Here is a 27881-nt window from a genome sequence, read left to right on the forward strand (position 1 = left end):
CACATTCACAGAAAGGGAAAATGGAGCAGGCGGCACCAGCCAGGTCAACAACCTCAGCACCAGCCATGATGTCCAACCAGAGTCCCAGGGTAAGAGGAAGATGAATTTCAGTGTGGAGGAGAATCAAATAATAGTAACAGAGGTGACAAAGCATGAACATCAACTCTTTGCCAGCTCAAATTTGCCATTTTGGAAGAAAGAGGCCATATGGAATCCATAGTGGATAAAATCAACAGTGTAGGGCAAGTCAAGCAGACTGTGACTGATTGTAAGAAGTGCTGGCACGATTGCAAAGTTGCAAGTGCACGAATAAGGAGAAACTTGGCAGCAACTTAAAGTCATGGTCACTGGAGGAGGCACACCAGAGGTCCAGGAGGAGATGACACCCTTGGAAGAGAAGGTGTTATCAGTCCTCCCAGACGAGTTGGTGGCAGGAGTGGAAGGGCATCACAGTGCAGCCTATGAGGACCAAGAAGACTCACAGGGTAAGTGGCAACAAGGGACAAGGGCACAAAATATGTCAGGTCATGCAACGCAGCATTCTACCTCTTGGCACTTTACTGTGCTGAGTAGGAAAGGGATGGAAAAGGCTGAATCACCAGTCACACAGCATAGAAATGTAGCTTAAGAAAAACACACACAAGTTGCACTGCCCAGTCCAGATCTGTCAGGTTTGTTCAGTCCATGTGTGATAGCATGCGCCAGTCCTGCTTCACCCTTGGGCCTTTGCAATTTTAGTACAATCTATAACATCAGTGTCCAGGACTACAAGCCCCACAATACCATGCTAAAGATCTTTACTGGAACATTATAACATGGCATGACACAGGAAACCGTAACACTCTGACTTGGATAATGCATGCCCTCTTGCACTATGAGGCTAGTGGGTTTCTTGTTGGGGCATGCAGCCACATCTTACACACACACACACACACACAGTCATTGCACACTGTTTACATTTACACTTCCTTTGGATTGTGGTAGGATGTCTGACAATCAGTATACTTGGGCAGCACACATACTCATAACATGTCCATACTGTGCCACGTTGCTAGTTTGGTTTGGTGTGAGTCTTCCAAAAGCACATTGTATGGCACAATTTGTTGACATGCACACATATTGTGCTACACATTATGTTGTCCTCTAATGTTTGTAACACCTAGCTACATATCTTTGTAATAGGGCAAAAACTATTAGATGAGATGTGAGTGTCTTGATGTTTACAGTGACTGTGAAATGAGATTGCGTACACAAAGGCACAAAGGTAGTGTTCATTCATTTATTTCCATTTTTTAACACTCTTTGAAAACATTAAGGGGGTCATTCGGACCTCAGCGGTAAAAGGCCCTTACCGCCGGTCAGAAGTCCGCCATTCTACCGCCGCGGCCGCGATAGACCGCCACGGTCATTCTGACCACCAACTGTGAAACCGCCAAAAATCCGACATCCAAGGAAGGCCGCCACATCAGCGGGCCGCGGAAAACTGGAGATGACCAAACCTCCACCGTCACGCCAACACAAACACGCCCATGCCATTCTGACCCACGAATCCACGCGGCGGTCTTTCAACCGCGGTATTCCATTGGCGGTACACACCGCCGCGGTCAAAATACACACACAGCTCCAAAACACTGCCACATTGGACATTTTGAAATACGCACACCTGAGACACATACAAACAACGCTCCCACACATCCAATCAACTATAAAACACACACCCACATCACCCACAAACCCCCACTAGTTGGAAATCGGAGCGAAGGCGAGAGCGAGAGAGATAGAGATAGCGAGCACAGCATTAGAAAACCCCAACACACACAGGAACACAACTTCATCACCCACACCACATCTACGCACACATCACCACATATCACCACGCACATCACCACAAACACCACCCCACACCTCATCCACACCACCCCATGGCACCCCAAAGACACCCAAGGTTTTCGGACCAAGAACTCCGGGTCATGGTGGAGGAAATCATGAGGGTTGAGCCCCAGCTCTTCGGCACACAGGTGCAGCACACCACCATAGCAAGGAAGGCTGAGCTATGGCAAAGGATCGTAGACAGGGTCAACGCTGTGGGACAGCATCCCAGAAATCGGGAAGATATCAGAAAGCGATGGAACGACCTACGGGGGAAGGTGCGCTCGATGATCTCCAGGCACAACATCGCTGTGCAGAAGACTGGCGGCGGACCCCCACCCACCCCACCCCAATTCACAGCATGGGAGCAAGAGGTGGTAAACATCCTGCATCCTGATGGCCTCGCTGGAGTACACGGAGGAATGGACTCTGGTAAGTCGAATCTCAACTACTTCACCCCCCCAACCACCATCATGCCACCCCCCCCACCCCCAATATCACCCCCAGCACATAACCTCCCTGCCAATGTCTCACCAGCACAACCCACCCTAAACAACACCAACCCCTGAATGCCAACACAAACCATAGACAGCCACCACCAAAGCATGACCATTGCACATACCCATACACCCCCCCCCAAACCCTCACAACACCTCCCACAAGGGAATGCCAGCACTGGGGGACAAGGGCACCCAAAATGCACGCCATGGCACACACAGAAACAATAACCATACTCCTTCACCCCTGCAGGGCCCGAACGCCAACACACCGCCACGGAGGGTCCAGAGATGTCCATCCCACCCCCAGAACAGGCCCCCAGCGAGGACAGCAGCTCTGTCGACCTAGAACCTGACGACCAGCCCGGACCATCGGGGACCTCTGGACAGTCGGTTCCCCACACACAGACACAGGCCACAGCAGACCCAAACCCCTCTGGGAACACCAGCACAGCTCCCACCCAGCGGGCCCATGCCTCTGTCCCGCGGACGCGTCAATCAGCGGTGTGTCCGCCACTACAGGGCACCCAGGCTGACCCAACACCCCAACAACAACAGGGACCTGGGGGCAGTGGTAGTGGGCACACCGTCCAGGGTACAGAGGCCCGGGGAAACAGGGCAACTGGGAGGGCTGCTGTGCGACAGGGGGGGAGGACAGGCCCAGGGAACCGACTCTCCAAGAGGCCCTCACCACCATCATGGGAGCATACCATCACTCCCAGGAGACGATGGCGACGGTACTGGCCAGGTTCACCGAGATCCAGGCACAGCAGGAGGAACGGTACATGGGGTTCAGCAATGAACTCTGGGACATCGCTACCGCAATGGGGACCATAGTCCAGGCCCTCAACCGGATAGAAACCACATTGCGGGACCATGTGGCACCGCAAAGGGCCCCTGTCACTAGCCAGGAACAGCCTACCACCTCCGCCGGCGCTAGTGGTCAGGAGGCCCCCACAGAACGACGGGCCACCAGAACCCCACCTCCTGCTGAAGAACAACCACCCCGCAAGAGGAACCTGAGATCTCAAAGGAAGACAGAGTAGGATGCCAAGACCCCCGCCAGTCTAATATCCCCCGGATGTCATTCCACTGTCCCACAGTGTCACCCTGTCCAACCTTGAACTGCCCCTGCTCCATCCTTCCACAGCCATATGAACAATGCACCTGTGCGACCGAGAACTGGACTCTGCCATGGACATAACTCACCCTTCACCGTTTTAATATCATGTACCAAAATATAGCACTAAAAATAAATCACTCATTGCACATAAATCATTCTGGAGTCAGCCTGTATTATTTACAAATGTATAACACATTACTTATCAATAATGTTCTGTTATTTATGTGTGGACAACATACCGATGTCAATAAGCATTAGTCCATGGGCTAACCAAGCAGAAGTCACGCAGTGGGTCATACAGCACTGAAAAGGGAAAGGAAAAGTAAACTTCAGTTTAAAAGAACTAGGGGGAAATACACAAAGTAAAGATGCAGGGGGCATTCAGTAAATGGTAAATGGCGTGGGTGATTCCTACCTGTGTGCTACTGAAAATACTGTTCATGTATAGTGGCTCGGTCAAGTCGGTATCGTAGTATGATGTGGCGTTCTTCCATTGTCGACAGGTCCACCAGCGGGCGGTACACGCGAGGATTCATCCTTCTCCTCGCAAGTCTCAGCGGACGGTGCCTAGGAAGGACAACATGGAGCACAGAGTCAAGCAAGTCACAGGTACGTTCACCACTGCATGCATAGCACACGATTATCTATGTATTGAAAGGCATGTATGTGTGGCAATGCAAGGCCTAGGCCTGTGTGACGCAGTACAAATAATGCCATGTGGGCCCTTGAAATGGCGGCTGCCTGACCTGTGAAGTGGGACAATGGGATGTGAGGTCAATGCGCTGGCATGGCACACCGTGGCGGTAGGCGGTCGAAGACCGCTATACGAAGCCGCATTGGCTAACATTGAAGCCTATGGGTTTCAGGAGCCAATAATGAGGTGCGCCGGCGGTCGTGGTACGCACCGCCGCGGTACGCACCGCCGCGGGCGTGACCGCCATTTTCTATCTGCTTAATCACTCGAGACCTGATCTTCCGCAGGAGAGGACCTATACTGCAAGTGCTGCTGTGACCTCGGTCTGGAAGTGACAATGGCTGCTGCGACTGGGGAAAGGTCCCCCGCCTTCAGTTCCGAAGAGTTGGAGAAGCTCGTGGACGGGGTCCTCCCCCACTATGCGTTACTCTACGGTCCTCCAGACCAACAGGTAAGTACACTGGGTGCACATTGAATGGGCTATGCCTGTGTGGAGTGGGGTGGATGCTAAGTTGGTGGGGTGGGGGGCGAATGAGGAGTGCAACGCACGACAGATGAGAGCATGTGCCATATGGCAAGGTTGGGGAGGGGGGGCCAATCGCATCTAACATGCAGGAATATGAGGATTTCTCCTTCCCACCCTGTACATGTCAAATAGGTCAGTGCACATCAGAAAGTGGACATATGGCGTGCCATCGCCAAGGAAGTCCGGGCCCTGGGGTTCCACGTCAGACGGGGCACCCACTGCCGCAAGAGGTGGGAGGACATCCGCCGCGGGACCAGGAAGACCGCCGAGTCACTGCTGGGGATGGCCTCCCAACCTAGGAGGGGTGCCAGTCGTACCCTGACCCCCCTGATGTCCCGGATCCTGGCGGTGGCCTACCCTGATTTGGATGGGCGCTTGAGGACATCACAGCAGACACAAGGGAGTGAGTATCAGCACATTCTGCTATCTCTCTGCGCAGTGGAGGCGTCTGGGTGGGGGAGGAGGGTTGGGGGTGACATTAGGCCAGGGCGCTTTCTGTTGGGTAGTCCGCTCCTTTAGGCATGGCCCTGTGCTCCCGGACCCCACCTCTCTACGGTGACAAGTACAGCTATCGATGGTCCAGCATCACACATGTGCGCCTTTGGCGTCTGTAGACCTGTAGTCCTAGTCCGAAGTACTGAGTAGTGTACCCCGAATGCGCGTCTTAGTGCATGAGGCTCCTGTGTCTGTCCTCTCCGCCAACGGTGTTGACATTGCATGCACTCAACCTGGTCTTCGTTTTTCTCCCCCCACCCTTCTTCGTCTTCTTGTGCATCTGTGCATTAGCATCATCAGGCGGAGGAGAATTGGCATCGAAGCACGAGGGAGCTGCAAGTCACAAGGCCCCGGTGGGACCAGGAACAGACACCGAGGGCACCAGTGATCCGGAGGGCGAGGGGAGCACCACAACGGGGACCGGTGGTGACACCAGCGACAGCGACACGTCCTCGGATGTGAGCTCCCGAGCGGTGGCGGCAACATCCGGGCCCCCCGCCTCTCCAGGTACAGCCGCCACCCAGCGCACCAGCCCCGCCCTCCCAGCAGCCCCTCAGCCTACGCTCCGTGCCCGCTCGCCCAGGAAGGCGGGCGTCTCCTTCGCCCCAGGCACCTCAGCCCCTGCCCCTGTTACCCCTGCTGCCCTCAGTGAGGAGGTCATTGATCTCCTCAGGACACTCATTGTTGGGCAGACTACCCTTTTGAATGCCATCCAGGGGGTAGAAAGGGAGATGCATCTGAGCAATGCCTACCTGGAGGGCATTCATTCGGGTCAGGCTGCCCATCAACGATCGTTCAATGCTCTGGCCTCAGCACTGACGGCAGCCATTGTCCCTGTTTCCAGCCTCCCTCTTCTGACTGCCTCCAGCCTGTCTCTGTCTCCTGTTCCTCAGCCTATCCCATCCACACCATCAGACCAGCCTGCACACACCTCAACACCCAAGGGAAGCTCATCCAGACACAGGCACCACAGAAGCCACAAGCATTCACGCAAGCAACACCCAGATGCAGACATTCCAACAGTCACTACCACCTCTGTGTCCCCCACCTCCTTATCTCCCTCCTCCCTCCCTGTCACGTCTACACTCACACCTGCATGCACACCACCATCAGCCAGTGCTTCCATCACCAGCACACCCTCCAGTCCAGTCCGCACACGTGCAGTCACCACCCCCACTACCATTTACACGTCCCCTGTGTCCTCTCCCACTGTGTCTGTCACCCCCTCTTCCAAGACACACAAACGCAGGCAGCCACCCACCCAACAGCCATCCACCTCACGACAGCCTCCAGCACATGCACCTGCACCCAAAGACAGCACACCTGACTCTCCTACAACCACATCCTCTTCCTCCACTTCCATCTCCACTTCTCCTACCTTTTACCTTGGTCCTAAGAAAGTTTTCCTTGCTTATCTTGACCTCTTTCCCTCCACTGACCCACCCCCTCCATCTGCAAAGAGTCCCAAGAACACCTCAGCCACCACCAGCCCAGCTTCGAGTGTCACTGTGGTGCATGGGTTCTGGAGCCCACCCTTTGCCAGCAGTGACACCTCAATCAGCAGCAAGGGGACAGCCAGCCCCCCACCAGGCAAGAAGACCAGGAAGGTAAAGGGCCGCCGTGAGAGGACTGACACGGCTGCCCCCAACGAGCCAAGTTCTCCCACATCACCAGCCACAACAGCTAGGGGAGGCAAGGGCCCGAGAGCCCCATCTAAGGAGCGAAAGGGCAGCAGGGTGGAAAAGTCAGCCAGCAGGAGCGCGGAGCAGGAGGGGCCAACAAGCCCCATCCCGGGTGTTAGGAAGGACACCAAAGGGCCCAGGACTCCGTCACCGAAGGGTCCAGCAACAGCACGGTCGGAGGGCGAGTGAGCAGGGAGTCCAGGCCAGGTCTGGCTCCCTTGACCTACTGGACGAGCACCGCTGAAGAGGGCCCCGCCATGCAGAAGAGCACCGCTGAAGAGGGCCCCGCCGTGCAGAAGAGCACCGCTGAACAGGGCCCTGCCGTGCAGAAGAGCACCGCTGAACAGGGCCCCGCCATCTCAAGCACCGCTCCGCTGGGCCCTTCCTGTCAAGCACCGCTCCGCTGGGCCCTTCCTGTCAAGCACCGCTCCGCTGGGCCCCGCCATCTCAAGCACCGCTCCGCTGGGCCCGCCATCTCAAGCACCGCTCCGCTGGGCCCTTCATCTCAAGCACCGCTCCGCTGGGCACCGCCGTCTCAAGCACTGCTCCGCTGGGCCCCTTCATCTCAAGCACCGCTCCGCTGGGCCCTTCCTGTCAAGCACCGCTCCGCTGGGCCCCGCCATCTCAAGCACCGCTCCGCTGGGCCCTTCATCTCAAGCACCGCTCCGCTGGGCCCTTCATATCAAGCACCGCTCCGCTGGGCACCGCCGTCTCAAGCACCGCTCCGCTGGGCCCCTTCATCTCAAGCACCGCTCCGCTGGGCCCTTCCTGTCAAGCACCGCTCCGCTGGGCCCCGCCATCTCAAGCACCGCTCCGCTGGGCCCCGCCATCTCATGCACCGCTCCGCTGGGCCCTTCATCTCAAGCACCGCTCCGCTGGGCCCTTCCTGTCAAGCACCGCTCCGCTGGGCCCTTCCTGTCAAGCACTGCTCCGCTGGGCCCCGCCATCTCAAGCACCGCTCCGCTGGGCCATTCATCTCAAGCACCGCTCCGCTGGGCCCTTCATCTCAAGCACCGCTCCGCTGGGCCCCGCCGTCTCAAGCACCGCTCCGCTGGGCCCCTCCATCTCAAGCACCGCTCCGCTGGGCCCTTCATCTCAAGCACCGCTCCGCTGGGCCCTTCCTGTCAAGCACCGCTCCGCTGGGCCCTTCCTGTCAAGCACCGCTCCGCTGGGCCCCGCCATCTCAAGCACCGCTCCGCTGGGCCCTTCCTGTCAAGCACTGCTCTGCTGGGCCCTTCATCTCAAGCACCGCTCCGCTGGGCCCCGCCGTCTCAAGCACCGCTCCGCTGGGCCCTTCCTGTCAAGCACCGCTCCGCTGGGCCCCGCCATCTCAAGCACCGCTCCGCTGGGCCCTTCATCTCAAGCACCGCTCCGCTGGGCCCTTCATCTCAAGCACCGCTCCGCTGGGCCCCGCTGTCTCAAGCACCGCTCCGCTGGGCCCTTCCTGTCATGCACTGTTAACGGTTCACTGTGCCCACCATGCCTCCTCCTTGACCAGTGGAGACTGTAATCCACCTGATGGACTGTGGCTTTGCACTTCCCAGGATGGAACAGTGGGCAAGCCACCCACTGTAGAGACTTGAGAGACTGTGGCTTTGCACTCCCCAGGATGGCCGAGTGGGCATCCCACCCACTGTAGAGACTTGAGATACTGTGGCTTAGCACTCCCCAGGATGGCCGAGTGGGCATCCCACCCACTGTAGAGACTTGAGAGACTGTGGCTTTGCACTCCCTAGGATGGCCGAGTGGGCATGGTGGCCCCTTCGTGGATCTGGCGTCGTGGAATCATGTGGCTGTGGTGCCCCCCCCTTCCCTTCCCCCTGAGGTGCCTGTAGTTTTTTCATCAGATGCCCCTGCAGTGTTCTCTCCAAAGGACTCAGGTCTCCTGTGTGGGCTTTGCCCTTGTGTTGCTACACTTTGGCCCACGGACACTTTGAATCTCGTTAGTTGTGCAGGACTTATTGCCTCGGTATTTCGTATGCACTGGATATTGATTTTGGATATTTGAGTTGTTATTGCTATTTGACCGTGACTTATCAGTGGTTTTTATTTCCCATAAATTTCGAGTCACTATTTAATTATGTCCTTGTTTTCTTTACGGGGGTTTGGGTGGTTTCACTGTGACTTGTTGCTCTGCTTTGGTGTGTACATGGTTTGGGGGGGTGGGTGTATCGCGTATGTGTGTGCACATGACCTTTCGTCCTCCCCCCTCCCCTGTGTCGTAGGTGCAGTACTCACCGTTGTCGTCTGCGCCGGCGTTCGTACTCGTGGTAGATGAGCAGGTAGACGAGAGCAGGTAGGATGTTTAATTCGGGTTCCATGCTGTCCTCCTTCCTCGTGGAGTGCGTAGAGGTGCGCGTTTTCCCGTTCGTAGTCTGTTTCCGCCGTGTTTTTATCGGCGGTGCTCCCGCCCCGGAAAAGGTGGCGGATTGGCCAGTCATGATAGTGTGGGCGGAACATTGTCTGCCGCCTGGCTGTTGGCGGTGACCGCCGCGCTGCTTGTCGGTCCCGCCGTGGCGGTCGGAGTGTTAAGTTGGCGGGCTGTGTTGGCGGTTCCCGCCAGGGTCAGAATTCCATTTTTTGGACCGCCGGCCTGTTGGCGGGTTGGCCGCCGCTTTATCACCGACCGCCAGGGTTAGAATCACCCCCTAAATACCGTAGTGTCTAACAAAATACGCCATTCATCTGTGAAAAAGTTCTGCACAATGTTATTTCCTAATCAGGTACCAGCAATTGTGTGTATACTTTAGCCTTGATACTTATGCTCATCCTCATTTTCATCTGTGCCTTTATGGTCCTCATGGCCCTCATTCCTTGGGACATTGGTCCACGCACATAGGTTTTGCAATATGCAGCATACAAGGATAATTTTACATACCATGGAGGGAAAGTATATGACTCTCCCCCGGACATGTGGAGGCAGTGAAAGTGACACTTCAGTACTTACAAAGTCCGCTCCACTATACCCCTGGTCCTGTCAAGTACGTAGTTTAAGTCCAGCTCAGCCTCCATCTAGGGATGTGCAAATGGGGTCATGATGCATACCTGCAGACCATATCCTTGGTCAGCTGAAAAAACTGGAAATGAAAAATCAGTCAATGATCATGATGATTGAGGAACCCAAATTCAAGTATGTCTGTTATGTGTATTGTATGACTCATACACATTTCTACCAGTATGGGACCTGCACTAAAATTGAACGACACACATGCCCTTTCTTTTTTAGTATGATAGACACTGATTACACATACCAATATACTGGCCTGTGTGATATATTCACTAATTGGAAGACTCTTTCTTGCCAATAGCATGAATGTGGTGATTGTTTCTTGTTAGAAATGTGGTCTCTAGTTGGCAGAGGTATACACCCTGGTTCATGTCGGGACCACAATCCTAGTTAGTGTAAGCCACAACACAATCCAAATTATCCTGTGCCCACAACCCGGTAGCTTGGCACTAAGCAGTCAGGCTTAACTTAGAAGGCTATGTATAAAGTATCTGTGCAATATCTCATGCAATAACCCCGTGAAAATACCACAAAAATAGACCACATAGATTTAGAAAAATAGAGAATATGTATCCGAATAAAATAAGATTGGAACAATGAAATACAATGTACACAAGCAAAGTTATGAAAACACAATAGCCCCAACTGGAACTATCACAGCGTAGTTGACTGAGTCATTTCCAATAGTCCAATGCCACAGGCGCTTGTCATGGAGTCGCACGGAAGCCCAGGTATAGTACCTTTGAAAACAAAGAAACAAAGATGTTGTGCGGAGTTGTGAAGGTGAGGTGTTGCTGGGGCTGGTGTGACATCAGTCCCTTATGGTGTCTGGGGAGATGAGGTGACAGTTCTGTAGTTCAAGGCAGGTGAAGTGAGGCATCGGTTCCGTTTGGTTGCAGGGGGAGCAGGTGTGGCATTGGTGGTGAGGCGTCTGTTCCATGTGACCCTGTGGGGTTGATGGATCCAGTTGGCCAAGACGTGATGTGTCACCCTCACAGTGTTGCGATAACACTGAAGGGCATCAGCGGTGTCGTGGCAACGTCGGACTTGCGTTGCAGCCCGTGGTCCTTGCATGCAGCAAGGTCCACATGGATGGAGCAGGCTGCGGCATCTGTGTTAGCATCACTGAAGTCATTACTGGCATTGCTGAAGTCAGAGAGCTAGCTAAAAGCTTGCAGATGAAGTCTTTGCTGGCCCTAAAACTTCAGAAAAGGAGGCAAGCTCGATCCAAGCCCTTGGAGAGCACTTCTGGGGGAAGGCAGAGTCCTTCCAGCACAGTCAGAGGCCAGAGGGCAGCAGGGCAGCAGTTCTTTTCAGCAAAGTAGTCCAGGTGAGTCCTTTGGGCAGCCAGGCAGTCCCTCTGACAGAGTTCAGGTGTAGATCCAGAAGTGTCTGATTTAGTGGGGTCAGAGACCCAGATTATATACACAAAAAAGCCTTTGAAGTGGGGGAAACTTCAGAGTGGTTTTAAAGTGCACAAGTTCCCCTTTCAGCCACGTCCTGTCTGCCAGGATCCATGTGGGAGGGTTATCAGTCCTTTGTGTGAGGGCAGGGAACTGGCCTTTGAAATGTAAGAGAGAACCCCTCCAGCCTTCCTTCCCATGGAGACCCATTCAGTATGCAGATGAATGCAGATCTGGCTGAGTGTCCTGTGTTTATGGGTGTCTGGGTGGAATGCACAAGGGGAGCTGTCAACCAGCACAGACCAGGCATGGACTGGAGATAGGCAGTAAGGCACAGGTGCCACAGGTGGCAGTAAGTACAGAGCAATGCCCACTTTCTATAAGTGGCATTTCTAAAATAGTAATATTAAATCCAACTTCACCAATAAGTAGGATTTTCAATTATCATTCTGGCCATACTAAACATGACAGGGCTACTCATTCCAGATCAGAATCTACTACTTAAAAGTATATGAGGGCAGTTCTAATGCTAAGGAGCAGGCGTTACAGTAGGGGAAAACAAATTTGTGAGTTTTTCACTACCAGGGCATGTAAAACTCACTACCATGCCATGTAAAACACACAAGTACACGTCCTTCCTTTTACTTACATAGCATCCTGCCCTATGGATTACCTACGGCCTACCTTAGGGGTGACTTATAAAAGGGGAGTTTAAAGCTTGGCAAGTAGTTTTAAATGCCAAGTAAAAGTGGCCGTGAAACTTCAAAACTGGTCTTGCAATGGCAGGCTGGAGACATGGTTAAGGGGATACTTATGTGGGTGGCACAATCAGTGCTGCAGGACCACTAATAGCATTGAATTTACAGGCCCTGGGCACATGTAGTGCACTTTACTAGGGACTTACAAGTAAATTAAATATACCCTTTGGGTACGAACAAATGTTACAGTGTTTTAGGGAGAGAACACATGCACTTTAGCACTAGTTAGCAGTGGTAAGGTGTCCAGAGTCCTAAAGCCAGCCATTGAGGAGACACTTCTTTCACACTTCTCTATTGGATTAGATTGGAGCTACTCTTGGCCTTTCCGGCCTACTACACATCTTAACTTAAAAACTTAAAATAGTTACCCAGTGCAGATGATGTTGTCCCATTCATTCACACAGATTTGGATGTGACAGTTGTAGTTAATGTTGTTCAGTATTTACTGCCATGGATGTATTAGCGAGTGCATGTCAATTGGGGACATCAGTGTCTATACATGGCAGTGCATTGTGCCTGCTATGTTGACAGGACACAAGGGCACAGAAATATAGGAATCTTGCACTGTACAGTATTGCACTAAAAAGGGGCATTGTAGGACAAATTTTAGGCCCTACCACACAGTCCTGGGTTTTCAATCTACACCGACGCAAAATAAGCTGTGTAGCACCAAGAGAGGCACAAATGCAACATAGTGAATGTGTGGCTGCATTTCCAGTGGGATGTATTTTGTACATGAGGGGCTTCCTTCCTGCACAGCATGTACCCTTGTAGGCCACAGAATGGACCACACATAGGTGGTGTTAGAAATGGGGTCTCTATTTGGCAGAAGTATACACCCTTGTCCAAATAGGGATCACAATTCTAGTCAGGGTAAGACACACACAATCCAAATTATCTGGTGCCCACCGTCTAGTAGCTTTGCACTGAACATGCAAGCTTAACTTAGAAGGCAATTTGTTAAGTATTTGTGCAATAACTCATGCAATAACACAGTAAGAACACCACAAAAAGACGCCACACAGGTTTAGCAAAATATAGGATACTTATCTGATTAAATTAAGGTTAAAACGATCAAGATTTGATAATCGCAAATTGAAATATCACTTATGTAATGATAAAAAGAGTCTTTAGTCCTTAATAGCAACAATTGTCTCTTTCAAGCACAAAGTACCTGGTTTGCCTCAAAATTACACGCACGAGGACCGCAGAAGAGGAGATGTGTGGAAAAAGGTAGGTGTGCGTCGGTTTTCCAGGCGCACACAGAAGATGTGTTGATTCTTTTCCACGCGGCAAGGGCTTTGTGTTGATTTTTGGCACGGAGGCTTCAATCCTCCTTGTGCTGCTGGGTCTTTTGATGGCCAGGTATGATGCGTGGAAATCCTGGGCGTGTGTGGTGAAGTCCAGTTGTTGCGTCGATCAGGTGGTGATGCAGTGGAATTTCCGTCGCACGGCTGGTGCTGTGTCGATTCCTCTCGCAGGAAGCCGTCTGTGTTGTTCTGGCTCAGCGATGCATCGATCTGGTGGGCTGTGCGTTGAAGTCCCGGTCGCAATATTGGTGCTGCGTCCATCTCCACTCGGGGAGCCAGGCTGCGTCGTTCCTGGTCAGCAATGCTGTGATTTTCTCACTGCTGGACAGACTGTTCATCAATTCGGGCAGGTTGTGCATCAATTTTGGCCACACAAGGAGTTTTTTTGCAAAGATGAAGTCTTTTTGGCCCTGAGACTTAAGGAAACAGGAGACAAGCTTAATCCAAGCCCTTGGAGAGCACTTCTCAGCAGAGCTAGAGGCCAGCAAGGCAGCAGGACAACAGCAAGGCAGCAGCCCTTTACATCAAAGCAGTCCAGGTACTTTGGGCAGCCAGGTAGCTTCTCTTGGCAGGTTGCAAATTCTGGTGCAGAGTTTCTTTCCCAAGAAGTGTCTAGTTTGGTAGGGTCAGGGACCCAGTTTATATATCCAAAAATGCCTTTGAAGTGGGGGAGACTTCAAAGAGTGGTTTTGAAGTGCACAAGGTCCCCTTTCAGTACAACCCTGTCTGCCAGGGACCCAGTAGGGGTTTTGGCAGTCATTTGTGTGAGTGCAGACCACTGTCCTTTGAAATGTAACCATTCTAGCCCAGGAAGACCCATTCAGTATGCAGATGTGTGCAGATGTGACTGAGCACCCTGTGTTTGTGGATCTCTGGGTGATATGCACAAGGGAGCTGTCAACCAGCCCAGGCATGGATTGGAGACAGGCTTTAATGCACAGAAGGATTTAAGTGCAGAGAAATGATCACTTTCTAAAAGTAGCATTTCTAAAATAGTAATGTAACATCCAACCTCACCAGTCAGCAGGTTTTGTATTACCATTCTGGTCATACTAAATATGACCTGTTTACCCCTTTCTAATCACAATCTACCACTCAAACAGTATATGAGGGTAGCCCTAGTGTTAGCCTATGAAAAGAGCAGGCCTCACAGCAGTGGAAAACGAATTTAGGAGTTTTCCACTACCAGGACATATAAAACACACAGTCCTGCCTTTTACCCACACAGCACCCTGCCCTCTGGGTTACCTAGGGCCTACCTTAGGGGTGACTTATATGTAGAAAAAGGGAAGTTTAAGGCTTGACAAGTACTTCTAAATGCCAAGTTGAAATGCCAGTGAAACTGCACACGCAGGCCTTGCAATGGCAGGCCTGAGACATGGTTCAGGGGCTACGTATGTGGGTGGCACAATCAGCGCTACAGACCCACAAGTAGCATTTACAGCCCTTGGGCACATGCAGTGCGCTTTACTAGGGACTTACAAGTAAATTGAATATGCCAATTGGGTACAAGCCAATGTCACCATGTTTTAAGGGAGAGAACATATGCACTTTAGCACTGGTTAGCAGTGGTAAAGTTCGGAGAGTCCTAAAACCAGCAAAAACAGTATCAAAAAGTGGAGGGAGGTGACCAAAAAGTTGGGGGTGACCAGCCTAAGGCTCTCAGGTCTAACAGGTGGCAAGAGTGTTTAGGATCACTGAGGTAAAATGTCAATGGTACACATGACCTGGGGAGGGCAATTGGTATGAGACATTTCACAGTTTAGCTGGTGTTGCATACATGACATGCCTCATGACCATAGGAGTTATATGTGGACCCACAGACAACGAACATGGAAACCCTTCCTTGCACACAGTTGCAGCACATCATTTTTGAAAGCATTGCATTGTATTGCAATCTTCCCACCATTGAAAGGCACACACAGTGGCTGAGGGGGTTTTAACATGTGTGACTTGCAGGGTTGCATTGTACATGCACCATGGTCTATGTTTCAAGTATGAGGCACACCCCACACAGAGATGAATAAACTATCATACATTATTTGCCTTTGTCATGTACGTCAGATGTACTTACCAACCAGTAAGCCATTCCCATATCTCCCATCAGGGACGCACTAGATGATGAAGTGCCTGAAGAAGTAGGCATCACGAGCACTCCCAGGGTACTTTGCTAGCATGTTGATTATCATCCCCAGATGATCCTCTATTCTATGTAGATTGAATAGGTGTGCTTCCTATTGCACTAAAGGTAGAATGTAGCAGAAGAAGGAACCCGTTGCACATGGGTACAATCTTTTTCATGCAAGAAATGAGAGAAGCCAGCAATGACATAGAAGCCTTGCTCGTTGTCCAGTTGTTTCTTCTGGGTCTTGGCGTCTTGGCGTACATGAGGTACTGGGGTGTCAAGGTGATGATGGCATCCAGGATCGAGGGTAGGAATGCAGAAAAGGATGGTTCTGATATTCCTGCCACTCTGGCTGTGGTGGTCTGGAATGACCCAGATGCCAGCATGTGGAGGACTGCCAACAGCTTGGCCTGCATAGGGATGTTGGTGCACCTCTGTGATGTTGTCTGCAGCCTTGCTGCAATCAGGTTCAGGAGCTGGATGATTGGCTCCCTCCTGAGCTTATAGTAGGTGATGATGTCCTCCTCCCTGAGGCTTATGATGGTAGTCTCCTAGTAGTGTACATGCTCTTTTCTTCTGCACTGCCTTCATGGTGGAGGTGGTGGTGGCCTTCTTGCTGCTCTGATGCTGCAGTAGAGGCTGCTCTATGGCATAGATGAGCTTGCCAAAGAGCTTTGGGTATGTTCTGTTTATATCCCAGTGCCAATGCGTCATTTCTCATGTTTGAGTTGCTGATGCACAGAAATGTTGACACATTTTCGGTTATGCATGCCGGTTGCCTACGATGTGTCACTTTCTCATAAACTCATACATGTCAATGCATCAGTTCTGCATTGTGGTTTTTGGAGGAACGGCTACCTTGCATATGTTTAATGTGTTGTGACACAGCCGGTTCAGGAGCAGGAAAAATCTGATGCAGGCCAGCAGAAAGTGACGCATTGGGCCTAATGCATCACTTTGTAAACATGTAACATGGAATGTGCCTACGATGCATCATAAAAAATTACACAGCAGTGGCACAAGCTCCTTGTACATATGATTCTGAGTCTGAAAGAGCTGGACATTGAAGCTAGGCAGGCATATTTCGGCAGTGATGGTGGCAGCATACCAAAAAGGTTTGATGGAGACAAAAGAGTTTGCAAACCTAAGGATCTGGTGCCCAGTCATGTGGTGGGAGATGACAAAGACAAAAGGTTTTCTGCCTACAAGGTAGCCCTGGGAATCCACAAGGTCCCAGAGGAGCACTGGGGGAGGCTTGTCTGTGGAAACACATGCCTACTGTGGGGTGAGGTACACTTCTATCACTAGAGGTTTGGGACCAAACCAAGTACATTCTCATAAAACCCATGTTACTTGCAAAAATTGTGCTGCCCCTGAAAAGTATTGCCAAAGGTTCAGGGGCAGCCAGGAGCTTGCCAACCAATCCTGGGTAGATTGTGTGGCTTTTGGAGCCTGGACCAATGGCCCAAACAGCTGCCAAGAACGACAGGCAAGGGACACTGGAAACCAGCCCCTGAAGTTCTCACAGTAAAGGTTGATGGGACCCCTGAGGAGGAGGACCCCAAACCAATCGGGGAGGACATAGCTGCCCTGGGTGACCTGCCTGAGTTTTCTGACTAGAAAGTTGAGGATGGGCCCTCCAGGGAAGAATTCTGTAAGTCACAGAAAGAGTGTCCAACTCTAGAGTGCTTGAGGTGGGAAGCTGCATCCAAGGCAGAAGGTGATGCCTCTGGTGATCACCTAATAAATAAATAAATTAAGTAATTTATAAAGTGCATGGTTACTCCAATGGAGTGTCCCAGCACTAAAAGTGGAGACAGCAGCCCCCCACCCTAGGCCAAGGATTAGCAGTTATGACTGCCTAACAAAACATGTCTTAAGTTTCATATGGAAAGCTGTTCAGAACTTTCCAGTCCTAGATCAGAGGGCAGGGAGTTCCAGAGTTTAGAGACACTGAAGCTAAAAGAGCTTCCCCCAGGCACACTCTTGAGGTTCTTGGAATAACTACTATTAAGAGAATGGCCTCATATATAATGAGCCTTAGGCTCCTTATTATGGGGCAGTCTATGTACTGGTGGTCCCACAGAGGTACTGGACTATCCTGCTGGGTATGGCTCATGATATTCCCCTGGCAGGACATTTAGTGAAAGACAAGATCTTTGCCAGGCTTGCCGCCCACTTTTATTGGTCCTGGATGAAGAACATCTCAAATGCATTTTGTGGGTCCTGTCCCACATACCAGGCCACTGGGAAGTCAGGAGAAAAGCATAAAGCTCCCCTTGCCACATTATCCATCATTGGCATTCCCTCTGAAAGGGCCTACTAGGCATCAACATCATTGGACCCCAAGATAGCCTTAGGAAAATCAGTTTGTCCTGGTCTTGGTGGATCATACCGCCAGCTAACCAGAAGCCACCCCTCTGTAGTCAGTGTCTACACCCATGGTGGCTAGATCTCTGATGGGGATTTTTACCCATGTGAGATTCCCCGAGAAGACAGTGTCTGACACCGGCACTGTCAGGAATCCCCCAGGTGTCTCCTGTGCTATCTGTCAGCATCCCCAGGGATTAGGGTTAAATCATATCTCTGTTCTTTGTTAAACCTTAATGTTTCTAAGTAAACATAATGTGCTGTGTTACACAATTTGTTTCATCAATGCCTGTTTTACCAATGCTTGTTTGCTAATGTGAGCAGGTGTAGACATGTGCTTCTAATTGGGTGTGGTGACACATCCTCATGTGGAAACTCAACTGCTTTCCTGATTGGCTATAAATAGCAGAGTGAAGCATGCCTCCCTGCTTGGCTTTGTTGTGCTTCCTGATCTCAGCATCTGATTTGGCAGTCCAGCCCATGTTGTCATCCTCATATTCAGGACTTTGAGGCAATTATTTTCTTCGTTCCTGTACCAGCTGACACCAGGCATTACTCCAGCACTCCGTAAAGGACTGCAGCTAAGTGACTAGTATTCTCAAAGGAGTTTGTTCTTCGAGCGCCGTGCTTTCCTAGAACAGCTGGTGTATTTCAGACCTCGTTTTTTGGGAGAGTGCTTATCTTGAAGAAACAATTGCATTTCTGAACATTCTACATTATTATTGTAGTTACTTGCCTAAATGTTCTTCAGGAAATCTGCTTGAGCTCGGGTACTACAAAAAGTGACAGTGCTATTTTAAAAGAGCATTTACATGACTTTTCTTTCTCTAATAGCATAACTCTTAGATTTAAATTGTGTCATTCATGCCTGTGTTTCAATTTTGAGGAATTTGCTTTTTAAGGGTTTTTTTACACACACAGTGAAACCAAACCAAACTGTGGCACCCTAACTGTTTAAACCCAAAGTGGACATTTTTATTTCTTTGATTGTTTTTGTTCCTTTTAGTTTAACCCTATGCATGCAGGAAAGTAATGTGTGATATAATTAATACCCTTGTTTGTCTTTCTTGTGCATCATAAGTGCAACCACAGTTCTAATTATAGTGTGCAACAGTGAATCTCTGTGAAGCCAGCCCTAGTGTTGCAGTACTTATTGTTATGGTACTCAGTTTGGGTTTTTGGTAATGCATTGTTAGTAACTGTGCCAACAGTTATTATTATCCAAGAAAAGTGTAGGAGCATCCCGGTGTTCTTCTACCGCTCCTGTACCCATATCAAGAAAGAGAGATTCAGTTTCGAGGAAGTTGAGTGCACTATCACTCTGTCATCAACGACCTGCCCCCCCAAAGATATAGGGTGCCTGGCTGGACTAGCAAGACGTGACAGTGTTTTGTCTCTTTCTCTTCCTTACCCCCTTTCCTTTTGGGACACCTGTCGGGGTTTCTGTGTCCACCAGGAAGTGCTGAGAGGTGTTCCAGCAGGTCGGGGCATACCATCACCCCTGCAGACATCCTGCTTTTCAGGTGAGTGTCTGGTCTCGACATAAAGCCAATCCACAACATGCAGGGCTGCCTGGGAGAGGGATTCCTCAATGGGTACTTTCAAAGGTTTAGCACAGGCCTTACCAGCTGATCAGGATGCTCCATCCTTATAAGACTTAACTAGGGCCCTAGCAGGATTACAGAAGAAAGTTATTTCCCTAAAGCAAGAGAACCTGGAGTTGTACACTGAACTACAGCGGTATAAACCACAAGACACCCCCTGGGGAGGAGTCAAACTAAAACAAAAATCTCCAGTACTACAGGCCCCTCAGTTTGACCCATCTAATCATGTTCCTAGACCCAACAACTTCCACCACACAACCCATGCAGTTAATGGTCATAACACCAACCCCTGTGCCCTTAGCTCATCCAGAAAGGTTTTTTGGAGCTAGTGCCAAGTTCAACATTTTTCTCAACCAATGCCAGCTACAGTTTTTGTGTTGGGCAGCTACATTCCCCAACAATGCTGCAAAGGTAGCTTTTTATTATCTCTTATTTGGGAGCAAATGCAGCTAATTGGTCTATTCCGCTGGTGAAGTGCAATGACCATATACTCTATGATTTCAACCGGTTCAAGGAAGTCTTGCGCAAACTGTTTGCCAAACATCTCTTCGTGCAAGCCAGTGACAATCAGTTGCTGAATTTGCGCCAGGGAAACAAGGATCTACTGTTCCCTATCACCTTTTTCAATCAGTTGGTGGCAGAGACTGAGTGGCCCGAGGAGAAGAGGACCTCCCTCTTCTATCGTGGCCTTCGGGACGATCTCAAGGATGTTCTAGCCCAAATTGTGGAACCTCTTACGGAGTGTTCCAAATTCATTGACCTGGTGGTACGATTGGGTCACCGCTTGAGTGAACGTAAGGGAGAAAAATTCCAGGGTGACATACGCTTAGTAGTGGTATGCACAGACAATATTTTGATCTATTCGTCTTCTACTGAGGAACATATAGGGCATGTAAGTGCGGTTTCAGAATGGCTTTGTGAGCATAATCTCTTCGCCAAGCTGGAAAAAAAAATTTTCACAGTACAACTCTAGAATTCCTGGCATATGTGATCACTCCCGATGGAATTTCCATAGATAGGTCCAAGATACAGGCCATCCTGGATTGGGTAGCCCAAGATCCATCAAGGAAGTGCAACAGTTTTTGGGCTTTGCAAATTTTTATCGGAGATTTATACCCCACTTTTCTACTGTGGTATCTCCCATAACTCGTCTCCTATGAAAGGGGGTTAAGTTCCTCTGGGATGCAGAAGCTGAGAAAGCCTTCCTAAATCTTAAAAACACATTCACTGAAGCACCCATTCTCCATTATCCCGATCCGGCTCAGTCACTTTTTGTGGAAGCAGAGATGCTTCCCAAATGGCAGTGGGTGGTGTCTTGTGCCAACGAGACCCTGAGTCTGGGCAGTTCCATCCAGTAGCTTACTTCTCAAAGAAATTGCTACCCGCAGAGCAAAATTACACAGTGACGGAGTGGGAATTTCTGGCCATCAAGCTTGCCTTCCAGGAATGGCATCACCACCTACTAGGAGATAGACACACCGTAACTATTTAAAGAGATCACCATAATTTACAGTTTTTTCAAGCGACCAAGGACCTGACACCTCGTCAATTACGCTGGCTTCTATTCTTTAATGAGTTTGACTTCGTAATCACCTATAGGCCCTATACTACACAACAAAAATCAGACACGCTGTCTAGGATGGGTTTCTCCTCTGATGTTGCTCTAGAACAGGTCAGAAGCATTATACCCCCACAAGAAATCATGGCTGTGTGCACTTCCCAAGAGTTCCTTGAGAAAATACGGGTAGCCCAACACAAGGTTCCCTGTTCAACTGATGTGTATGAAAAAGAGGGTTTACTATACCATGCGGATCAGTTGTACGTCCCTACCAAAGAATTACGGGATACAGTGTTACACTGGCGACATGATTCTGTCCTTGCAGGTCACCCGGGTGAGAAAAAGATGTTAGATCTCTGTCAAAGATGGTTTTGGTGGCCCACACTTGTGCAGGATGTCAGAAGCTATGTCCAGACTTGTTTCACCTGTGTTCGGGCTAAAACCCCACATACTCCAGCCAGAGGATTGTTACTTTCCATGCCAATTCTGGAGGCCCCATGGCATACCATAAGTATGGATTTTATTTCTGATCTCCCAACTTCCAATGGACACACTGTCATATGGGTGGTTGTAGATTACCTAACTAAAATGGCTCATTTTGTTCCATTAAAATGCCTCTCTACGGCTTCCAAGCTCTCTGGTTTGTTTGTCCAACACTTTGTACGGCTTCATGGGTTGGCCACCACAATTGTTTCCGATCGTAGCCCCCAATTTATTTTGCGGTTTTGGTGTAGCTTCTGTTCCTCTGTAGGTATGGACGTCCGCTTGCCCTCTGCATATCATCCACAAATGGATGGGCAGATGGAACATGCCAACCAATCGCCAGAGCAACTCCTGAGATGTTACATTGACATATGGTCTACTGAGTGGGATAAGGCTGTAACTCTTGTTGAATTTGTATATAACAACAGTGTACACATGGCTACAGGAGTGTCCCCATTTTACTGTTTGTTTGGATCCTCACACAGGAATGCTACCTATAACTGGGTCCCAAACATCCACAAGAGTCCCATCAGTACAGAAACACCATAAAGAGTTATAGGAGATTCAAAAACAAGCACAACACAATTTAAAACTCTACCAAGCTCAAGTAAAAAAACAAACAGACAAAAGAAGGAGACCTGCTCCCTCTTATCAGATAAGAGATCAGGTGTGGCTCTCATCAAAAAATCTCCATCTTGCAGGATCCAGAAAATTAAACCCCCAATTTCTAGGCCCCTTTCCTATTGCCAAAATCATCAATCCTGTGGTAGTAGAACTGACATTGCCAGATGATTTCAAGGTACACCCCATGTTTCATGTGTCGTTACTCCATCCCTATTCCCCTGATACCCGCGATGCCCCACAACCTCCCCTGGTAAAAGTACACGGGCAATGGGAATTTGAAGTGGCCAAAATTCTTGACTCCAGGTGCGTCCATGGTGTTTTACACTATTTATTGGCTTGGAAAGGCTATGGGCCTGAGGACAATTCCTGGGAACCCGCGTCCACAGTTCATGTTCCACGTCTTACTAAAAAGTCCATCTCCTGCACCCTTCCAAGCCCCATCCTTTGAGGGGGTCCTTGGGGGGTAGGACTGTCAGAAATCCGCAAGGTGCCTCCTGCGTTATCTGTCAGCATCCCCAGTGATTAGGGTTAAATCATATCTCTGTTCTTGGTTAAACCTCCATGTTTCTAAGTAAACATAATGTGCTGTGTCACACAATTGGTTTTATCAATGCTTGTTTTACCAATGCTTGTTTGCTAATGTGAGCAGGTGTAGACATGTGCTTCTAATTGGGTGTGGTGTAGACGTGCTTCTAATTGGGTGTGGTGACTCATCCCCATGTGGAAACTCAACTGCTTTCCTGATTGGCTATTAATAGCAGAGTGAAGCATGCCTCCCTGATTGACTTAGTTTTGCTTCCTGATCTCAGCATCTGATTTGGCAGTCCAGCCCCTGCTGTCACCCTCGTATTCAGGACTTTTGAGGCAATTCTTTCCTTTGTTCCTGTTCCAGCTGACACTAGGCATTCCTCCAGCACTCTAGAAAGGACTGCAGCTTAGTGACTAGTATTCTCCAAGGAGGTTGTTCTTCGAGCGCCGTGCTTTCCTAGAACAGCTGGTGTATTTCAGACCTTGTATTTTGGCAGAGTGCTTATCTTGAAGAGACAAATGCAGTTCTGAACATTCTACACTATTATTGTAGTTACTTGCCTAAATGTGCTTCAGGGAAATCTGCTTGAGCTCAAGTACTACAAAAAGTGACAGTGCAATTTTAAAAGAGCATTTACATGACTTTTCTTTCTCTAATAGCATAACTCTTGGATTTAAATTGTGTCATTCATGCTTGTGTTTCAGGTTTGAGGAATTTGCTTTTAAAGGGTTTTTCACACACACAGTGAAACCAAACCAAACTGTGCCACCCTAACTGTTTAAACCCAGAGTGGACATTTGTATTTCTTGGATTGTTTTTGTTCCTTTTAGGTTAACCCTATGCATGCAGGAAATGTATATGTGATATAATTAATGCCCTTGTTTATCTTTCTTGTGCATGATAAGTGCAACCACAGTTCTAATTATACTGTGCAACATTGAATCTCTGTGAAGCCAGCCCTAGTGTCGCAGTACTTATTGTTATGGTACTCAGTTTGGGTTTTTGGTAATGCAGTGTTAGTAATTGTGCCAACAGTTATTATTATCCAAGAAAAGTGTTGGAGCATCCTGGTGTTCTTCTACCACTCCCGTGCCCATATCAAGAAAGAGGGATTCCGTTTTGAGGAAGTTGAGTGCACTAACTCTACTATCACTCTGTCAACAACGACCTGCCCCCCCGAAGATACAGGGTGCCTGGCTGGATCGGCAAGACGTAGCAGTGTTTCATCTCTTTCTCTTCCACTCCCTCTTTCCTTTTGGGACACCTGCCGGGGTTTCTGTGTCCACCAGGAAGTGCCGAGAGGTGTTCCAGGAGATCGGGGGCATACCATCGCCCCTGCAGACATCCTGCCTTTCAGGTGAGTGGTCCGTCTCAACAGGCACTAACTTCATGTCTGTGTACATGAAGTCCATGTAGGATAAGTGTGGGTAACTTACATGTTCACCACAACCTATCACCCCCAAACCAATGGTCTTGTGGAGAGATTCAACAAGACCTTGAAAGGGCATGATAATGGGTCTGCCTGAGCCCATGACCCATAATTGGAGCTTCCTCCTTCCATTACTTCTATTTGCCTACAGGGAGGTGCCACAGAAAGGAGTCGGATTTGGCTTTGTCCTATTCCTGAATGACCACCCAAATAGGAGACCTCTGAGTCTTGTCAGGAAGGAGCGGGAGTTAGCTCTCAGGAACCTCCCCTCCCAGATGTGGTCAGCTGCATGCTGGGCCTCTGCAACCAGATGCACCAATTCTGGGAACAGACAAAAAGCAACCTTGAGGCCTGTCAAGGCTGGGATGTCAGTCTGGCCAGAAAGTATGGCTCATGGAACCTGAGGGGCCCAAAGCTCTCCAGGTTCACTGGATGGGCCCATACAAGGTGGAAGAGCAGAAGGTGGAGTCCATCTACTTGTGAGATCTTCAGACCCCTAGAAACCTCCTAAGGGTGTTCCACGTGAATCACTTCAAGCCTCACTTCAAGACGTCCAAAGTGAGGATGCTCCTGGTGACAGATGAGGGTGTGGAAGAGGAGCGTGAGCCCCTCCCAGACCTTCTATCTGCCAAAGAACATCATGGGTCAGTGAAAGGTTAACCTCTCTCCTACCCTGACCCCAGAGCAGCAGAGCAACTGTTACCATTTATTGAGACAATTTGCCTCTCTTTTCTCTATCACCCCAGACTCACACACCTGTGTGATTGAGCCTTCTGAGGGACTCAATTTTATCACCAGGACTGATACACATCCCTTCCCCTGAGCAGATGAGCTCATCAACATGGCTGGGTTCTGCTAGATTCTACAGTACTTCATGGTACTGGCAGATCGCTCAGACAGAGGGGACAAAAAAAGATCAACATTCTCAACCCCAAAGGGCCATTTCAAATCTTGGGTGATGCCCTTTGGCTTGATGAATGTTCCTGCCACCTTTTAGAGGTTGGTTAACAGGGTTGGTCCTTGCTGGAAAGGAGGCATTTGGTGGTGCCTACCTTGATGACATTGCAGTCCACAGTTCCAGCCGGGAGGAACACCTGCACCACCTTCGGAAGGTGCTTCAGGATCTGCAATTGGCAGACCCGAATATCAAGGCCAGTGGGTGCCAGATAGGGCAGGGTTCTATAGTTTATCTGGGTCATCTGGTAGGTGGGAGCAAGGTACAGCCCCTCCAGGCCTGGATTGAGAGTATCATGGCTTGGCAACCACCTAAAAGTCAGATGTAGGTGAGTGCATTCCTTGGCCTCAGAGGATACTACAGTGGGTTTATTAAGGGATATGGAGCCATTGTTGCCTCTTTAATAAAGCTGACTTCAAAGAGGCACCCTTATTGGTGATTGACAAAGGCTTTCTAAAAAGCCTTTGGTACCCTCAAAGAGGCCTATGTAAAACACCTGTATTCAAGGCTCCTGGCTAGCCCGAAAAATTCATAGTGCAGACAGAGGATTCAGAGCATGGCATATAGGTGGTCTTAGCACAGTTTGATGAGGAGGGCCTAGAGAAACTGGTAGCCTTCATTAGCTGGAGGTTACTTCCACAGGAACAGAGGTGAAGTGCCATTGAGAGAGAAGTTGTTGCTGTGATTTGGGCACTGAAGAAAATAAGACCAGACCTGTTCAGAACTCGCTACCTGGTTCAGACAGACCACAGGCCCCTCAGATGGCTCATGCAGATCAAAGGTGAAAATCCCAGATGGTCCATCTCTCTACATGGAATGAATGTTACAGTGGTGCACCATCTGGGTTCAGACTACTCCAATGGTCATGGTCTTTCCAGATTCTTCTGCCTTAGTGAACAGAACTCCCAGTGGTTTCAATAGCTCTCCCCACTTTCATCTGGGAGGGCATGTGTTAGACCAGATAGTCTTAGGGTGGTCTTCAACCCAATTATTTTGCCTGCCTCGTCCACTTTTCTGACCTCATGTTTGCTGGTATTATAACTCTGTTCACTTTACCACTGCTATGCAGTAGCAAAGTGTTTGTGCTCTCTCATGATAATAATGGTTCATCCCCAATTGGCATATTTAATTATATATAAGTCCCTAGGAAAGTGGTACCATACACACCCACAGCCTCTAAACTAAATGCTACTATTGTGTCTAGGGGGCCTTCAGCACTGATTGTGCTACTCACTTAAGTTGCCCTCGAATAATGGCTCAGGTATAGCTCAGGCATACCATTATAGAGCCTGTGTGTGAAGTTGTACACTGTCATGTTGACCTGGCAAAATAATCCTTTTGCCATGCACATACCTTTCCTATTTATACATGAAAGTGACTTCTAAGTTCACATGTGTGGGGTAGTTGGCAGTTGGGCTTTGTGTATTCCTCCTAGACAGCCACACATAATGGGAGCTTAGGTGTGAATTGATGGGCATCCTCCCATGTTGGGCAGGACAGGAGGAAGGAGATGGACCCAGCCTCACTTGAACCTGAATAGTCTGTGCCCTCTTCCCACAAAGAGGGCTGCATACCCTTCTGTAGGGAGTCTGGAGCCAGAGCAGGAAGGGAGGACTTCTGCACACTTCAAAGGCAAGTCTTTAAAGTCCCCCCCACTTCAAAAGCACCACTTGGCATAAGTACTGGACCTCAGACGCCACCACTTCAGTACAGGCTGGAACTGTGGATACTCAGCCAGGAAGAAGGACTGTGGTGCTGCTGCTGAAGGACTGCCACTCTGCAGGAATGTAGCCTGCCAGCCTACTGATTTGCTGTGCTCATCTTCCCCCCACTGCCCTCTTGCCTGGGTGGGAAGGATTGGACCTGCATCTCTCTTGAACCCAGAACCCAAAGTGATTTTTAAGGGCGAGTCAGCTGCCCTCCTGCTCTGAAGTCTTAGGGTCATAACAGCCTTCCAACCACCCTGTTCATACACCTGGACTCTGCCATCTGTGAGTCTACCCTGCTAAAGAGTGCCACCCTAGTCCTGGACTGTTGGAAGTGGGCCTAAGGTGCATTACCTTCAATGAATTCTTTGGAACCGAAACATCTTCTGGTGTGCAGTGTAATCCTGAGTAGTACCAACGCATCAACGCCACTTCATGGATTGGACCCTTTGCAATGACTTGCATAACTTCTGCATTCCCGCATCCTGATGGCTGATGTATTGTCTTCAGAACCACCACTGTGCAATGCTTGCTCCATGCATCGCCCATTGACTGCACCCTCAGCGATGATGGCAAAACTCTGCATTGCAACACCAGAATTGAATCAGAATTCCTCATCGTAATTGATGCATCGTCCTGGCTGTGCTTAGCATCCTCGACACTGGCCTTCACATTGCAAGTCCTGTTGACAAGATTTTCAGCATAAATGCAACAGGACCCCGCCTTGCAGCCTCTCTGCCTCCTGGAACTGATGCATTGTCTCTGATGCACAGCGCAACTTTTACGTTGATTCCTGCAATGCTCAGGAACCTAGTATTTAAGGTACTTTGGTTCAGCACGCCTAACTGGGTCAGCCAGAACTTTTAACTGTGCCACGGTCGAGTGTGACCCCATACCTACAATTTGCGCTTTACGCTCCTTAGTGAGATTTGTATTTAAAACTTTGAAATTAAATATCTCCAGTCTACTTTTTGAATTTGTGTCATTTTGGTCTTGTTTTATTAACTGAACTAAGCTATAATTTTCCAACTTGCTAACTTGGTGTGGAATCTTTTTGCGTGATGTTTTCACTGTTTTCTGTTTGAAGTGCTCTACAAATTCTTTACACATTGCCTCTAAGTTAAGCCTAACTGC

General features: G+C 49.6%; 1 protein-coding gene across 1 annotated transcript in view; it reads left to right on the plus strand.

Moving 5' to 3' along the window:
- The first annotated feature begins 340 nt into the window (after window positions 1-340).
- The window catches only part of LOC138249450 (olfactory receptor 51A4-like), a 73713-nt gene continuing 46172 nt past the window's right edge, over window positions 341-27881 (plus strand). Inside the window, exons 1-2 of the mRNA XM_069203409.1 lie at window positions 341-485; window positions 19904-20257. Of these exons, the coding sequence (XP_069059510.1) occupies window positions 341-485; window positions 19904-20257 (499 nt within the window). The remainder of the gene's footprint in view (window positions 486-19903; window positions 20258-27881) is intronic.

This window comes from Pleurodeles waltl, chromosome 8 (genome assembly GCF_031143425.1).
Source record: "Pleurodeles waltl isolate 20211129_DDA chromosome 8, aPleWal1.hap1.20221129, whole genome shotgun sequence".
Classification (NCBI taxonomy): Eukaryota; Metazoa; Chordata; class Amphibia; order Caudata; family Salamandridae; genus Pleurodeles; species Pleurodeles waltl.